This window comes from Lithobates pipiens, unplaced genomic scaffold (genome assembly GCF_037356315.1).
Source record: "Lithobates pipiens isolate NorthernLeopardFrog02 unplaced genomic scaffold, aLitPip1_a1.2 Scaffold_27, whole genome shotgun sequence".
NCBI classification, from domain to species: Eukaryota; Metazoa; Chordata; class Amphibia; order Anura; family Ranidae; genus Lithobates; species Lithobates pipiens.
Window position 1 is genome coordinate 209,554,885 of NW_027507788.1, and position 18,576 is coordinate 209,573,460.

The 18,576-nt window shown below is 44.5% G+C and overlaps 1 protein-coding gene across 3 annotated transcripts in view; it reads right to left on the minus strand.

Annotated features, from left to right (window-relative positions):
- PKNOX2 (PBX/knotted 1 homeobox 2) overlaps positions 1 to 18,576 on the minus strand; it is a 701,154-nt gene that overhangs the window by 69,162 nt on the left and 613,416 nt on the right. For all 3 annotated transcript variants that reach the window (XM_077458198.1, XM_077458196.1, XM_077458197.1), the window contains one exon: positions 15,736 to 15,868. In XM_077458198.1, coding sequence (XP_077314324.1) covers positions 15,736 to 15,868 — 133 coding nt within the window. The remainder of the gene's footprint in view (positions 1 to 15,735; positions 15,869 to 18,576) is intronic.

The following is an 18,576-nucleotide window of genomic DNA, read 5'->3' on the forward strand; positions in this document are numbered from 1 at the left end:
GCATGGGTGTTCACACCATGCGATCCGAGTTTGCAGATCGCACTGCGATATGCGAACTGATCTGGGGGTGTCATTAACATTTCACTGACACTCCCAGCAGTTCGCATAGGGCAGTGTGAACTGCCGCCGGGAGGCATTCGATGCGGGAACCCGCCGCGGATTCATGGCGTTCCCGCATCGCTCCAGTGTGAACCCAGCCTAATAAGCGATCATTTTTCTGATCGCTGTATTAGTGTCACAGGTGACGCTAGTTAGGCAGGTAGGTATTTAGGTTCGCCGCAGCTTTTTATAGCGCCAGGGACCCCCATATACTACCGCATAAAGCCCCCTGATTGCCCCCTAGTTAACCCTTTCACCAGTGATCACCATATAACTGTTACAGGTGACGCTGGTTGGTTAGTTATTTTTTTATAGTTTCAGGGCACCCGCCATTTATTACCTAATAAAGGTTTAACCCCCTGATCACCCGGCGGGTGTCATTTGTGACTAATAACTGTTAGGGCAGTTAGGGTTAGCCCCCTTTAGTTCTAAGGTACCCCCCTAACCCCCCCAATAAAGGTTTAACCCCGTGATCACCCCCCGTCGCCAGTGTCACTAAGGCTGGGTTCACATTGCAGCGGTTTATGAGAACGGATGTGATTCGCACCGCACTGCAGTGCAAATCACATCCAATCTCTGTGCGATTCGAGTTCAGCCATACAGATAGTATGGCTGAATTTGTGTCGCACCCGCCGCACCCGCCGCAAACTCGCACGGGACCCTTTTTTTGGTCCGCAGCAGAATCGGATCGCATGGGTGTTCACACCATGCGATCCGAGTTTGCAGATCGCACTGCGATATGCGAACTGATCTGGGGGTGTCATTAACATTTCACTGACACTCCCAGCAGTTCGCATAGGGCAGTGTGAACTGCCGCCGGGAGGCATGTGATGCGGGACCCCGCCGCGCATTCGTGGCGTTCCCACATCGCTCCAGTGTGAACCCAGCCTAATAAGCGATCGTTTTTCTGATCACTGTATTAGTGTCACAGGTGACGCTAGTTAGGCAGGTAGGTATTTAGGTTCGCCGCAGCTTTTTATAGCGCCAGGGACCCCCATATACTACCGCATAAAGCCCCCTGATTGCCCCCTAGTTAACCCTTTCACCAGTGATCACCATATAACTGTTACAGGTGACGCTGGTTGGTTAGTTATTTTTTTTATTGTTTCAGGGCACCCGCCATTTATTACCTAGTCTCACTAGTGTACCCCTAAATTTAGGGGTGTCTACTTTCCAAAATTGGGTCATTTGGGGGGGGGTTTGTGCCATCTTGGCATTTTATGGCCTTCAAAACTGTAACGCCCTTAGAAAGCCTGAAGGCGGTGCTTGGTTTTCGGGGCCCCGTACGCGGCTAGGCTCCCAAAAAGTCCCACATATGTGGTATCCCCGTACTCAGGAGAAGCAGCAGAATTTATTTTGGGGTGTCATTTCACATATGCCCATGGCATGCGTGAGCAATATATCATTTAGTGACAACTTTGTGAAAAAAAAAAAAAAGTTTGTAATTTTCCCGCAACTTGTGGCAAAATATAAAATATTCCATGGACTCAACATGCCTCTCAGCAAATAGCTTGGGGTGTCTACTTTCTAAAATGGGGTCATTTGTGGGGGTTTTGTGCCATCTTGGCATTTTATGGCCTTCAAAACTGTAATAGGTAGTGAGAAGTGAAATAAAAAATTTACGCCCTTAGAAAGCCTGAAGGCGGTGCTTGGTTTTCGGGGCCCCGTACGCGGCTAGGCTCCCAAAAAGTCCCACATATGTGGTATCCCCGTACTCAGGAGAAGCAGCAGAATTTATTTTGGGTGTCATTTCACATACGCCCATAGCATGTGTGAGCAATATATCATTTAGTGACAACTTTGTGTAAAAAAAAAAAATAAATAAATAAATTTTTGTCATTATTCAATCGCTTGAGGCAAAAAAATAAAATATTCAATGGGCTCAACATGCCACTTATCAATTTCCTTAGGGTGTCTACTTTCCAAAATGGGGTCATTTGGGGGGGTTTTGTACTGCCCTGCCATTTTAGCACCTCAAGAACTGAGATAGGCAGTCATAAATTAAAAGCTGCGTAAATTCCAGAAAACGTACCTTAGTTTGTAGATGTGACAACTTTTGCGCAAACCAATAAATATACAATTATTGACTTTTTTTTTACCAAAGACATGTGGCTGAATACATTTTGGCCTAAATGTATGACTAAAATTGAGTTTATTGGATTTTTCTAATAACAAAAAGTAGAAAATATCATTTTTTTTCAAAATTTGCGGTCTTTTTACGTTTATATCGCAAAAAATAAAAATCGCAGAGGCAATCAAATACCATCAAAAGAAAGCTCTATTTGTGGGAAGAAAAGGACGCAAATTTTGTTTGGGTACAACATTGCATGACCGCGCAATTACCAGTTAAAGCAGCGCAGTGCCAAATTGTAAAAAGACCTCTGGTCATTTACCAGCAAAATGGTCCGGTCTGAAGGTGGTTAAACAACTGACTTCTGTCAAGCAAGGATAGCCACACACTGATACCAATTTGTCCGGTCCCTGGCGAAATTTGATCAGTCCATGACCAGCTTTAAACTCTAATCACCCTACATGGAGGACTGCTCCTTGCTCCACTGTAAAGGAATTCTTTTGTGTAGGTTTTAATTCTATCTATGACTCTATTGGGACTTCCTGTCCATGTAACAAAAAATAGGAAGTGTGGTTGCCACTGGGACAATAAGGCACAGACAAAAGTAGAAATGCTTTTAGGCTTTCTTACCCTTCTCCATGCTACTAAAAATGTGTTTTTGTTTTTTTCGGCCCCGTTGGAGAGATTTCCCCATCACTTCCTGTCCTAAAGGTAAAATGAGAAGTGAGGAGAAATTCCTGAAATAGGGACACAGACAGTAATACGTATCTGACAGCGCCTCTAACCCCTCCTCACCCCGAGAAATAATAATAAAAAAAAAAGCTTTACATTTATAGGAGTATGCTGAGGGCTTACTCATAGGCCCCATGCATAACTGGATCATCTAGGTGCAGTGCATCAATTTAGTGCACCCAGTAGGGGCAGGTACAGACCGGTGTTTTGGAACTTCATCCCTGAAAGCACAGGGTCCTAGACTTGGGTACCACTCAGTAAAGAATTCAGCCCTGTCCAGCCACAGCTTGCAATAGAATTTGACAGGCTCCAGGCAGCATGCCTGGCTTGCTGAACTTGTTTCTCCAGGGTGCACAAAATTGCCGGAAGGGATGCACTGCACGTAAATGGCCCCATGTCCAAGGCACCATAAACAAAAGCATTTAGCATCAGATAGTACCAGTTTAGCGTAACAGCATAATTAAAGGATAATACGAAATTGGCTGCAAGAGGTGACTGACAGAGATTGAATCTACGGCATAAGAAAAGGGCAACATGCCTCTGTTTACTAGCCTCTACCTGCCCATGTATGTTGGTGGTTGTAATTCCTCAACCTTTAATGGCTGATCTACAATAACCTTTTAATACAAAGGTTGCGTGTTGGTGGTTATAGTTCCTCAACCTTTGATGGCTGGTCAACAATAATCGATCTACAATAACTCTTTAACACAAAGGTTGCATACTGATGGTTGTAGTACCTCAAACTTTGATAAATGGTCGACAATAATTGATCTACAATAGCTCTCTAAAGCCCCATACACACTATCAGTTGTTCTGCTATGTTTTTTCTTCAGGTTTACCAAAACCATGTAGTGCAAGGGTCTGCCTGATTGCATACAAATTGAAACGCCTAAGGTTTGACCTCATATTATATGGTTTTGGTAAATCTGAAGGAAAAACTGATAGTGTGTATGGGGGTTAATACAAATATTGCATGTTCGTGGGTATAGTTTCTCAACTTTTGATTGCTGATCTACAATAACCTTTTTAATACATAGGTTGCATGTAAGTGATTGTAGTTCCTCAACCTTTGATGGCTGGTCAACAATAATTGATCTACAATAACTTTTTAATACAAAAGTTGCATGTCGGTTGTTGTAGTTCCTCAACCTCTGATGGCTTATCTATAATGACTCTTTAATTTAAAGGTTGCATGTTGGTTTTTGTAGTTCTTCAACCTTTGATAAATGGTCAACAATAATTGATCTACAATAACTCTTTAATACAAAGGTTGTATGCTGGTGGTTGTAGTACCTCAACCTTTAATGAATGATCAACAATAATTGATCTACAATAACTCTTTAATACAAAGGTTGTATGCTGGTGGTTGTAGTACCTCAACCTTTGATGAATGTTCAACAATAATTGATCTACAATAACTCTTTAATACAAAGATTTTATATTGGTGGTTGTATACAAAGGTTGCATGGTGGTGGGTGTGGTTCCTCAACCTTTGATGACTAGCCAACAATAACTGATTCCCAATAACTCTTTAATACAAAGGTTTCATGTTGGTGGTTGTAGTTCCTCAACCTTCTATGGCTGGTCAACAATAACTAATCTACAATAAATCTTTAATACAAAGGTTGCATGTTGGTGGGTGTAGTTCCTCAACCTTCAATAACTGGTTAACAATAACTAATCTACAATAAATCTTTAATACAAAGGTTACATGTTGGTGGGTGTAGTTCCTCAACCTTCAATAACTGGTTAACAATAACTAATCTACAATAAATCTTTAATACAAAGGTTACATGTTGGTGGTTGTAGTTCCTCAACCTTCTATGGCTGGTCAACAATAACTAATCTACAATAAATCTTTAATACAAAGGTTGCATGTTGGTGGGTGTAGTTCCTCAACCTTCAATGACTGGTTAACAATAAATAATCTACAATAAATCTTTAATACAAAGGTTACATGTTGGTGGTTGTAGTTCCTCAACCTTCTATGGCTGGTTAACAATAACTAATCTACAATAACTCTTTAATACAAAGGTTGCATGTTGGTGGTTGTAGTTCCTCAACCTTCTATGGCTCGTTAACAATAACTAATCTACAATAACTCTTTAATACAAAGGTTGCATGTTGGTCGTTGTAGTTCCTCAACCTTCTATGGCTCGTTAACAATAACTAATCTACAATAACTCTTTAATACAAAGGTTGCATGTTGGTCGTTGTAGTTCCTCAACCTTCTATGGCTGGTCAACAATAACTAATCTACAATAACTCTTTAATACAAAGGTTGCATGTTGGTCGTTGTAGTTCCTCAACCTTCTATGGCTGGTCAACAATAACTAATCTACAATAACTCATTAATACGAAGGTTTAGGGTGCACTTAAAACATATTAACACTGAACTGTACTTTATTTTCTATATGCGAAAACCATCTCTAGCTAAATACAACAGGTACTTTCCATAATAACCCCAAGCTGAGTTATGTTAGAGAAATGAAGCAGATAACTGATCATGTGCAGCCAATACCGTTGAGCATGAGGTGATTATATTCACTTTCTCCAGCAGGATGCCAGGCTGTGCGATTCCCAGCAATACACACTGACGGGGTGCAGAGAGTTATTACGGAGTTAGGTGAATTATACAGGACATAACTAGACACACTGTATTGCTCTACCCCAGGGAGGTGTTGTGTTATCTGTCGTATCAAGCCGCACCGATTTAACACAAGTCATAATCTAGTAGTCATTTCCCTCAGAACATGGTGAAATTAGCCAAGAGAAAAAGACGTTGGGTGGCCGAACCGTACAAACAATCCAGGAGAATGAGGGGAGGTTATGACTTCATAAGCTGCTATTATGTAAACAGAGAGCAGGCTCTGAGGGGTTAAACTATCCCCCGAGCAGTGCAGACCTCTCATTCATGAATAATACATGGGCATCAGCAGAGATTTGTAGCTTTATTGACATGCGGCATCCTCTCCTCTGGGAGCGTGGTACAATAAGAAGAGAAAACATTATATGAAGCTGACACCATCACTCACCACGAAGAGCAGCGCTCAAGAGATGGAGAAAGCATCAACCATAGCAGAACAGGTTATGGTACTCATGGGGGCCTGAAGACTGCACCATTCACTGGAGCCCAGAGTATATATCATTTACATAGACCAACAGACTGCATCACTCAAAGGGGCCCACAGACTGTGCCATCCACGTGGGACCACAGACTACGTGGTTAATGCAAGTCCATAGACTGCATCACTTACAGGGTCCACAGATTGCATTATCCAAAAACTGCACCATCCATAGTGGCCTACAGATGATGTCACTCATAGGAGCCTACAGATTACTCTAGCTACAGGAGCCCACAGATTGCTTTACTGGGGCCCGAGTCTACGCCATTTACATAGATCAACAGACTGTATAACTCAAAGGGGTGCACAGTCTGTGCCATCCACGTGGGACCACAGACTACGTGGTTATTGCAAGTCCATAGACTGCATCACTTACAGGGTCCACAGATTGCATTATCCAAAAACTGCACCATCCATAGTGGCCTACAGATGATGTCACTCATAGGAGCCTACAGATTAATCTAGCTACAGGAGCCCACAGGTTGCTTTACTGGGGCCCCAAGTCTACACCATTTACATAGATCAACAGACTGCATAACTCAAAGGGGTCCACAGTCTGTGCCATCCACACAGGACAACAAATGGTCTCATTCTTAGGTGTCCATTGACTACTTGGTTAATGCAAGTCCATAGATTGCGTCACTTACAGGGTCCACAGATTGCATCATCCAAAAGGACACAAAAACTGCATCATCCATAGTGGCCTAAAGACTATTTCACTCATAGAAGCCTGCAGACTAATTTAGCTACAGGGTTATACAGATTGCTTCACTCACAGGGCCCCAAAGACCACACCATCCACTGGGACCCAGAGTCTACATCATTTACATAGACTAGCAGACTGTGGGGGTTATTTACGAAAGGTAAATCCACTTTGCACTACAACTGCAAAGTGCACTTGAAATTGCACTTTTAAATGCAGGCGCTGTAAATCTGAGGGGGTAGAACTGAAATGAGGGGAAGCTCTGCTGATTTTATTATCCAGTCATGTGGAAGCTAAAATGCTGTTTTTTTTTTCCTTGCATGTCCCCCTCGGATCTACAGCGACTGCACTTCCAAGTGCATTTTCAGTGCAATTTCAAGTGCACTTTGCACTTGTAGTTTGCACTTGTAGTGCAAAGTGGATTTGCCTTTGGTAAAGAACTCTCTGTATCTCTCAAAAAAGACTGTGCCATCCGCATAGGTCCACAGACTCATCTCAACTTTAGGGGTTTGTCAACTATGTGGTTAATACGAGTCGATAGTTTGTGTTACCTACGGTGTCCACAGTTTGCATCATCCAAAAAGGGCCCAAAGACTGTACCGTCCGTAGTGGTCCACAGACTGTGTCATTCGTAGGTGTCTGCAGACTACAGTGTCCACAGGAGCCGACTGATTGCTTAACTCACAGTGGCCCACAGACTACTTCACTGCAGAGGCCAATAAATTGCCTTAATCGCAGAGCCCACAAACTGCTTCACACAGTGGGCCTACAGACTACATCAGTTCTAGAGGTCAACAGACTGCATCACCCACAGTGGCCCAAAGACCACATTTTCAGAAGCGAATAGCCTGCATCACTCACGAGGGTCTGCAGATTCCATTACCCACAGAGAACAACAGAGTGGCCCACTGATAGTCAGTGATATGCAGGGGTGGACTGACAACTCATGGGGCCCCCGAGCAATAGGAGATTATGGGGCCCCCAAACAATCCAAGATGATGGGGCCACAAAGTATACACAAACACAGTATACAATCACACAGTATACACATACATGTACACACAGTATACACAGATATGTTTCTATTGGCTGAGAAGGTACTGGAGAGGTGGGGCAGCTATAATCTTGGGATTTTTAGACCAAAAGGATGTCGGTAAGGGACATTTCAGAGACAGATGTAAAAAAACATAGATTTTTACATACTGTCCCTGGTTTTACTGAGGCTGCCAACCCTGATGGGTCCCCCTAGTGGCTCGGGGCCCTCGGGCAGTGCCCGAGTGGCCCAATGGTCAGTCCGCCCCTGGTGATATGCAGACCTAGCTACCTACGGCCAGCTATAATCACATAAAACCAAGTTTTGAATTAGCTTTCTTTTGCTGGCTGGCAATAGCTAGCAAATACTTCCGTATTTTGTACTTTTAATGACTTGACCCTCTGATTTGTTAGTTATATAGCTGACTGTGTGTGTTGCAATTTTACCGTTTTGCTATGGAAATGTGATGACAGACCCCAGACGCAGCCACTAAAAAGTGTATTTTCACTCCAAGGTAGTATTCACATCTTGCATGTGCCAGGCCTGGCTCTAGGCAAGGAATATGCAATTAGCGGACCTCCAGCTGTTGCAAAACTACAAGTCCCATCATGCCTCTGCCTCTGGGTGTCATGCTTGTGGCTGTCAGTCTTGCTATGCCTCATGGGACTTGTAGTTCTGCAACAGCTGGAGGTCCACTAATTGCATATCACTGCTCTAGGGAATGATGGTACCTGTCTATCTACAGCTCAGTGCATGTCCCCAGGACAATTAAGTCTCTCTATGGCTTGGGTTACCACATGCATAACTTTACAGTAGAGGTCAAAAAAGCCACAAGCTTTATCACTTGCCTGGGAGTTAAAAGGTACGCTTGTCTGCTTCTGAGGTTGTTACATTTATAGATTTTATAAGAGGCAAAAAAGGGGGTACAGGACTTTGTATAAACTGTGCTTATATGAGCGAGGGGGTGTTTCGTCACATTCAGTGACCCATCACATTTTTCCACCTGCTGGAGTGCGCATGCGTGACGCCGCCATATGCGTTCCAACACTGTTGTAAGACCACTTTGCCACAGGGCCCCTCGCCATGCTTCGGGCATGGCCTCACTTCTCTCCGCATAATTATAATCTAACTCTATGTCCACTTGGATGGTGGTGCTTAACCACTTGCCGACCGCCGCACGACGATGGCACGGGCAGGCATATGGGCGTATATATAAGTCCCTGCCTGCCCGCGGGTGGGGGGCCCGATCGGGCCCCCCCCCGGTGCCTGCGGCGGTCGGCATTCCTTCGAGAGCGATCCGGGATGAGGGGGCGGCCATTCATTCATGGCCACCCCCTCGCGATCGCTCTCGACGAATGGAAATCCCCCGTGACATCACTTCCTCTCCTGTAATGTAAACACAGGAGAGGAAGTGATGTATTCTCTCCTCCGTGTCGGTATTTTTCGTTCCGACACGGAGGAGAGCGGATCGGTGAGTTGCACCAACACTCTACACACACAGTAGAACATGCCAGGCACACTCACACCCCCCCTTTACCCCCCGATCACCCCCCCCCCAATTACCCCTGCCCCCCAGTCACAGTGACACCAATGTCATTTTTTTTTTTTTTTTTTGCATTGGTGTCATTTGTGACTGTAATAACTGTTAGGGCAGTTAGAGTTAGCCCCCTTTAGTTCTAATGTACCCCCCTAACCCCCCCAATAAAGGTTTAACCCCGTGATCACCCCCCGTCGCCAGTGTCACTAAGGCTGGGTTCACATTGCAGCGGTTTATGAGAACGAATGTGATTCGCACCGCACTGCAGTGCAAATCACATCCGATCTCTGTGCGATTCGAGTTCAGCCATTCGCCGCACCCGCCACACCCGCCGCACCGCCGCAAATTCGCACGGGACCCTTTTTTTGGCCTGCAGCAGAATCGGATCGCATGGGTGTTCACACCATGCGATCCGAGTTTGCAGATCGCACTGCGATATGCGAACTGATCTGGGGGTGTCAGTAACATTTCACTGACACTCCCAGCAGTTCGCATAGGGCAGTGTGAACTGCCGCCGGGAGGCATGCGATGCGGGAACCCGCCGCGGATTTGCGGCGTTTCCGCATCGCTCCAGTGTGAACCCAGCCTAATAAGCGATAATTTTTCTGATCGCCGTATTAGTGTCACAGGTGACGCTAGTTAGGCAGGTAGGTATTTAGGTTCGCCGCAGCTTTTTATAGCGCCAGGGACCCCCATATACTACCGCATAAAGCCCCCTGATTGCCCCCTAGTTAACCCTTTCACCTGTGATCACCATATAACTGTTACAGGTGACGCCGGTTGGTTAGTTATTTTTTTATAGTTTCAGGGCACCCGCCATTTATTACCTAATAAAGGTTTAACCCCCTGATCACCCGGCGGGTGTCATTTGTGACTAATAACTGTTAGGGCAGTTAGGGTTAGCCCCCTTTAGTTCTAAGGTACCCCCCTAACCCCCCCAATAAAGGTTTAACCCCGTGATCACCCCCCGTCGCCAGTGTCACTAAGGCTGGGTTCACATTGCAGCGGTTTGAGAACGGATGTGATTCGCACCGCACTGCAGTGCAAATCACATCCGATCTCTGTGCGATTCGAGTTCAGCCATTCGCCGCACCCGCCGCACCCGCCACACCCGCCGCAAATTCGCACGGGACCCTTTTTTTGGCCCGCAGCAGAATCGGATCGCATGGGTGTTCACACCATGCGATCCGAGTTTGCAGATCGCACTGCGATATGCGAACTGATCTGGGGGTGTCAGTAACATTTCACTGACACTCCCAGCAGTTCGCATAGGGCAGTGTGAACTGCCGCCGGGAGGCATGCGATGCGGGAACCCGCCGCGCATTCGTGGCGTTCCCGCATCGCTCCAGTGTGAACCCAGCCTAATAAGCGATCGTTTTTCTGATCGCTGTATTAGTGTCACAGGTGACGCTAGTTAGGCAGGTAGGTATTTAGGTTCGCCGCAGCTTTTTATAGCGCCAGGGACCCCCATATACTACCGCATAAAGCCCCCTGATTGCCCCCTAGTTAACCCTTTCACCAGTGATCACCATATAACTGTTACAGGTGACGCTGGTTGGTTAGTTATTTTTTTATAGTTTCAGGGCACCCGCCATTTATTACCTAGTCTCACTAGTGTACCCCTAAATTTAGGGGTGTCTACTTTCCAAAATGGGGTCATTTGGGGGGGGTTTGTGCCATCTTGGCATTTTATGGCCTTCAAAACTGTAACGCCCTTAGAAAGCCTGAAGGCGGTGCTTGGTTTTCGGGGCCCCGTACGCGGCTAGGCTCCCAAAAAGTCCCACATATGTGGTATCCCCGTACTCAGGAGAAGCAGCAGAATTTATTTTGGGGTGTCATTTCACATATGCCCATGGCATGCGTGAGCAATATATCATTTAGTGACAACTTTGTGAAAAAATAAAAAAATAAAAAAAAGTTTGTAATTTTCCCGCAACTTGTGGCAAAATATAAAATATTCCATGGACTCAACATGCCTCTCAGCAAATAGCTTGGGGTGTCTACTTTCTAAAATGGGGTCATTTGTGGGGGTTTTGTGCCATCTTGGCATTTTATGGCCTTCAAAACTATAATAGGTAGTGAGAAGTGAACTCAAAAATTTACGCCCTTAGAAAGCCTGAAGGCGGTGCTTGGTTTTCGGGGCCCCGTACGCGGCTAGGCTCCCAAAAAGTCCCACATATGTGGTATCCCCGTACTCAGGAGAAGCAGCAGAATTTATTTTGGGGTGTCATTTCACATACGCCCATAGCATGTGTGAGCAATATATCATTTAGTGACAACTTTGTGTAAAAAAAAAAAAAATATGTTTTTTTTTGTCATTATTCAATCGCTTGAGGCAAAAAAATAAAATATTCAATGGGCTCAACATGCCTCTTATCAATTTCCTTAGGGGGTCTACTTTCCAAAATGGGGTCATTTGGGGGGGTTTTGTACTGCCCTGCCATTTTAGCACCTCAAGAAATGAGATAGGCAGTCGTAAACTAAAAGCTGCGTAAATTCCAGAAAACGTACCTTAGTTTGTAGATGTGACAACTTTTGCGCAAACCAATAAATATACAATTATTGACTTTTTTTTTACCAAAGACATGTGGCTGAATACATTTTGGCCTAAATGTATGACTAAAATTGAGTTTATTGGATTTTTCTAATAACAAAAAGTAGAAAATATCATTTTTTTTCAAAATTTGCGGTCTTTTTACGTTTATATCGCAAAAAATAAAAATCGCAGAGGCAATCAAATACCATCAAAAGAAAGCTCTATTTGTGGGAAGAAAAGGACGCAAATTTTGTTTGGGTACAACATTGCATGACCGCGCAATTACCAGTTAAAGCAGCGCAGTGCCAAAGTGTAAAAAGACCTCTGGTCATTTACCAGCAAAATGGTCCGGTCTGAAAGTGGTTAAACCTGGACTTAAACCTGGACTCAGGGGTGTGGGTCCAAAATTCTGTGCAAGCGCAGATCGCCACAGTGTTGGAACTCATATGGCGGCGTGGTGCATGCGCAGTCCAGCGGGTAGCCATATGTGATGGGTCTCCATATGTAACGAAACAGAGGCAACCTCAAGGTGAACTAGCTCTTGATTTGCTCATTGCTGTATACATCACTATGTTGGTTCTCACACAGAGCAAAGCAGGACCAAACTTTGCAGAGTTGCTTTGGTGTGCATTTACATACACCATATAGTCAAAAGTACTGGGACACCTGCCTTTACACGTACATGAACTTTAATGGCATCCCAGTCTTAGTCCGTAGGGTTCAAAATGGAGTTGGCCCACCCTTTGCAGCTATAACAGTTTCAATTCTTCAGGGAAGATTGTCCACAAGGTTTAGGAGTGTGTCTATGGGAATATTTGACCATTCTTCTGGAAACGCATTTGTGAGGTCAGGCACTGATGTGATCAATAAGGCCTGGCTCGCAGTCTCTGCTCGAATTCATCCCAAAGGTCTTCTATCGGGTTGAAGGTCAGGACTCTGTGCAGGCCAGTCAAGTTCCTCCACCCCAAACTCGCTCATCCATGTGTTTATGGACCTTGCTTTGTGCATTGGTCCAAATCATTTGGTGGAGGGGGGATTATGGTGTGGGGGTTATTTTTCAGGGGTTGGGCTTGACCCCTTAGTTCCAGTGAAGAGAACTCTTAAGGCATCAGCATACCAAGACATTTTGAACAATTTCACGCTCACAGCTTTGTGGGAACAGTTTGGGGATGGCCCCTTCCTGTTCCAACATGACTGCGCACCAGTGCACAAAGCAAGGTCCATAAAGACATGGATGAGCGAGTTTGGGGTGAAGGAACTTGACTGACCTCAACCCGATAGAACACCTTTGGGATAAATTAGAGCGGAGACTGCGAGCCAGGCCTTCTTGTGCAACATTAGTGCCTGACCTCCCAAATGCTCTTCTGGAAGAATGGTCAAACATTCCCATAGACACACTCCTAAACCTTGTGGACGGCCTTCCCAGAAGAGTTGAAGCTGTTATAGCTGCAAAGGGCGGGCCAACTCAATATTGAACCCTACAGACTAAGACCGGGGAAGCTGTTAAAGTTCATGTGCGTGCAAAGGCAGACGTCAGAATACTTTTGACAATTTAGGGTATACAGTACTTGGGAAAAAAATAATAATAAATAAATATATATATATATATATATATATATATATATATATATATATATATATATTTATTAAAATACATTCCTCTGGACTTTTGTATTTTGCACTTGTAGAAGAATGGCTCTCCCACTGTGCATTTCCCTAGTTAGTCAAAAACGAAATAGGCGGCCATCCATTTTCTCCTCTCACACAAGAGTACAATTGGATACCTTTACAAAAGAGACATGGGACCAATCATGGTGAACAATCACATCATAATAGAATTTCAGGTACATTAGTAATTTTGCATAGTACATTTTATTTTTCAAATCTCTCAAAGAACCCATAAAACAGTGTCACTCACAGCGATAAAGAGATAGTATTCAAAATTACCATAATCAATTTACAAATTAGTATAATATTACTAGGAAATCTCAAGGTAGCAAAACCGCAATTGTTATTCTTTAAAGAAAGTCCAGCAATGAGTGCTCCTTCTGAAAAAATAAAGTACTATCATTATTTGGAACATAGACTGAACCATTCATAACCATGATGATTTTTTTGATCCATGGAATCAAAACATGATTGGCTCACAATAACCAATCAGATTCAAATACGCATTTTTTTCCAGTAGAGGTTTGGATTTCATTGGCTTCTGTTAGCCAGTAAAGAATGTTGAAGGCCATTCTTCTTCTTCTTCTCTTATCACTATGGTATGAAAGTCCTAAGTTTGCTTCCTATTTGTCCAGAGTCATTTAAAGGTAACAGATGCTTTGCCCATGCCTACCCACTCACAGTGAAGTGATATTGCTCTGTATGAGTGAAAATTAGCTGTGGTCACAACCAGGGCAGGACTTGGGGTGATGGGGGCCCCTGGGCTTGAGTCACTTCCGGGACCTACCTTTTATACATTACCGTATTTATCGGTGTATAACACGCGCCGGCATATAACATGCACCCCAAGTTTAGGAGGGAATTTTAAGGAAAAAAACTTTTAGGAGGGAAGTTTAAGGAAAAAACTTTTAAATGCCCATCAATGCAGCCTTATCAGTGTCCATCTGCAGCCTTGTCCAATGTCATTTGCAGCCTTGCCCCAGTGTCATTTGCAGCCTTGTCATTGCAGTCTTGTAGTTTAAAAATGGCGCTGCCAAGAGGCTCTCGGGTCCTCTCGGCGGCTCTCGGGTCCTCTCAGCAGCTCTCGGGTCATCTCGGTGGCTCATGGGTCATCTCGCAGTCCCGAGCAGGAGACGAGAGTAGCCGAGTGTACTCAGCTCGGCTCACAGTCACACCCAGTCCCTGTGTTATGTCCATCATAGGGCAGGACTGGGCGTGCCTGTGAGCGGAGCCGAGCCGAGTATAATCCGCTATGTATCTCAGCAGGGCCCACGGGGGCCCCCTACTGGACGGGGCCCATGGGCTTGAGCCCAGTCAAGCCCAATGGTAAGTCCAGCCCTGGTCACAACTTACACTATAATATATGTGGACATCCCTCCAAATTACTGAGGTCAGATGGTCCATGAAAACACAGTTTGATGATTTTGGTGGGGAGCCCTTACTTCAAACCCTTCGGAACATCTTTGGGATGAACTGAACACCAAATGTAGGTCTTCTCGTCCACTATTATGACCAATTTTTTTGGATAGGCCAAAAATATCAACAGACACACTCCAAACTCTTGTTGAAATCCTTCCCAGAAGGGTGGAGGATGTTATATTTGCAAAGGAGGCCAACTCCATAATATTGTTCATGGTTTTAGAATGGGATGTCTTGTATAGCTCATATAAGTGGGATCAGGTGATCAAGTGTGGTCAAGTGTGGTCAAGCGTGGTCAAGCGTGGTCAAGCGTGGTCAAATGTGGTCAAGCGTGGTCAAGCGTGGTCAAGCGTGGTCAAGCGGGGTCAAGTGTGGTCAAGCGTGGTCAAGCATGGTCAGGTGTCCGCAAACATTTGGGTGTATAGAGGGCTAAGGACTCCCACTCCCCCCCGTGTACCAGCACTGGGGTGTGACGCTCAGGAAACGAATGCTGTACCAAGGGTGGAAGAGAAGAGAATCCTCCTCATCTCGTACCAGGATGTATCAGCTATTTCACTTTCTCTTCGGTTTGAGAAATTCAGTAGCATTGGAACAGAAGGCCGCTATAAGCTTTGGGGGCAATTGGGTGACCCTGTTACTTTGCTCTGCAAGGGCAAAGCATCGGCTCACTTTAAACTGTAATCGTGTGCAGGCTCTATAGACGACCATAAAAATGATCACATCACTGTATGTACAAAGGGCTCAGATCACAATGCATCCCACCATACACAGAGTCCTTTAGGTACAGTCATTTCAGTTTGACATTTTCCCACCTGATACAACCTGCGAAGAGTTGACGGTTGTCATGGAAAGGCTGCTTTGCTGTAGTGTGGAGGACGGCACAACTATTCCTTGTGGGTTGTTGGACAGGACGGACATGGCGTTGGGAGAATTCTGTAACAAGTCCTAAAATGACAAGAGAAGGAAGTACATTTGCTCAACTGGTTTCCAAGAAAGGTAGAATAAAAGGAAATATATTGGAAAAGGAGGGTGATGGTAATGAGGAAGAGAGAAAATGTGAAGAATCCTTTATTAAAACAAGAGAAGAATTTGGGGGTACTGCCCATAACACATCAGATTAAAAGTGTTACATTTCATAGACAGGTTACAGAGTCACAGGCATCACTAATTTCTCTTCCCAACATTTTACCTTCCAAAGTATTTATATTTCTGTCCATCCAGTCCTGATATTTACACAGTTCAGCACACAGCATAGCTTTGTCTGGCAGAGTCCTGATTCTTCTGTGCTGTGGTTAAGTATTGCCTTGTCCAACCCATAGCCCAACCTTTCTCAACCCTTTCACTCTAGAGCAGTGGTTCTAAACTCTTATAAAAAAAAAAAAAAAAAAAAAACTTGGAATCCATGCGTCCGGCGCCCTGCATGTGGATTAGGGGCCGGGCTGATAGATTGGGAGTTGGCGCCCCTGCACCCCATATGGATGGGCCGCCACTGCTGGAGTAACAACACTGGTTCTGCCCAGTGGTGTTGGCCCCAGAACTACACAGGCATCATCAAATGGGAGGTCAATCAGCCACAGCTCAAGGAATCCCTGGCAACATGCCCTAGAGCAAGGGTAGGCAACCTCGGCCCTCCAGCTGTTTTGAAACTACAAGACCCATGAGACATTGCAAGACCCTGACAATCACAGGCATGACTCACATAGGCATGATGGGGTTTGTAGTTTCACCACAGCTGGAGTGCCAAGGTTGCCTACTCCTGCCCTAGAGGAACCTTTGAAATAAATTTTCAAGTCTTGAGGTACACCCGATAAAAGCAAATTCATCAGAGGTCAACTACCATTTACATTGGAGGTCAGTAGGAAAAATGCCCCTTTTACCATGGTGGTAAGAATGATACCTTTACAGATAGCTAAAAGGATCATTGGTGTTATACTGCTGGCTCTTCCAAGTGGTGCTGGCCCCCGGAACTATGCAGGCACCATCAGATGGCAAGTTAATTAACCACAGCTCAAGGAACACCTAGCAAGCTCTAGAGCCGGGATTTGCAATTAGCGGACCTCCAGCTGTTGCAGAACTACAATTCCCATGAGGCATAGCAAGACTCTGACAGCCACAAGAATGACACCCAGAGGCAGAGGCATGATGGGACTTGTAGTTTTGTAACAGCTGGAGTCCGCTAATTGCATATCCCTTTAACTACTATCTTTAACCACTTCCATACTGGGCCTATTATGGCACTCCTCTCCTACATGTAAAAATCATATTTTTTTTTTGCTAGAAAATTACTCAGAACCCCCAAAACATTATATATTTATTTTTTAGCAGATGCTGTAGGGAATAAAATGGCGATCATTGCAACTTTTTATCTTGCACGGTATTTGCGCAACAATTGTTAAAACAAGTTTTTTGGGGAAAAAAAACGGTTTCAGGATTTAAAAAATAACAAAACAGTAAAGTTAGCCAATTTTTTAATAGAATGTGAAAGATGATGGCACGACGAGTAAAGTGATACCCAACATGTCACGCTTTAAAATTGTGCACACTCATGGAATGACGCCAAACTTCAGTACTTAAAAATCTCCATAGGTGACGCTTTCAATTTTTTTTTTTACAGGTTACATGTTTAGAGTTACAGAGGGAGGCTAGTGCTAGAATTGTTGCTCGCACTCTAATGCACGTGGCGATACCTCACATGTGTGGTTTGAACAGCGTTTACATATGTGGGTGGGGCTAACATGTGTGTTCGCTTCTGAGAGCGAGCTATCGGGGACAGGGGCATTTAAAACTTTTTTTTATTATTATTTTACTTTTTTTTTTGTTTTACTTTCTTTTACAACATTTTTTTTTGATCACTTTTATTCCCAAGGGATGTAAACAAAAAAAAAATCCACAATCTCATACTTACTTGCCGCGATCTCGGCTTTGTTTACAACCTCATAACGTCGCGCCTGGGCCTCCGACGGTCATAGAGATGAGCGGTGACCATCTGGTCACCGCTCATCTCTATGCTTATCATCCGGCGGCGGGTGATTCTTTCTCCAGGTCCCCGATGGCACGGAAGAGCCCGGAGAAGCACCGGATGGCAGCAGGAGGGGAAGATGTCCCCTCCCGTCGCCTGCAAGAACAATCAAGCGGTGGAACTGCCACTATGATCATTCTTATGGTGCACAGAATCGCCGGGCGGAAAACAAGGATATCTGAATGATGCCTGTAGCTGCACCCATCATTCAGGTATTCCCACTGAAATTCTAGGGCGTCATATGACGTTCTTGGGTGGGAATTGGTTAAAACAATTCTTGAGGTACAACTGATAAAACCAATTTATCGGGGGTTAGTGGAAAAAATGGTTAGTTACATTGGTGGTCATTGGGAAAATGTCTCTTAGCTAAAAAGGATCATTGGTGTTATTATACCGCTGGCTCTCCCAAGTGGTGTTTGCACTGGAACTATGCAGGCACCATCAGATGGAAAGTCAATCGACCACAGCTCAAGGAACCCCTAGCAAGCTCTGGAGCAGGTTTTCTCAACCTTTTAACCCTAGAGGAACCCCAAAAATAATTTTGATGTCTCGAGGAACCCTTACTAAAACCAAATCATCAGGGCTCAATAAGAAAAATGCTCCTTATATTAGTGGTCAATAGGAAGAATGTCTT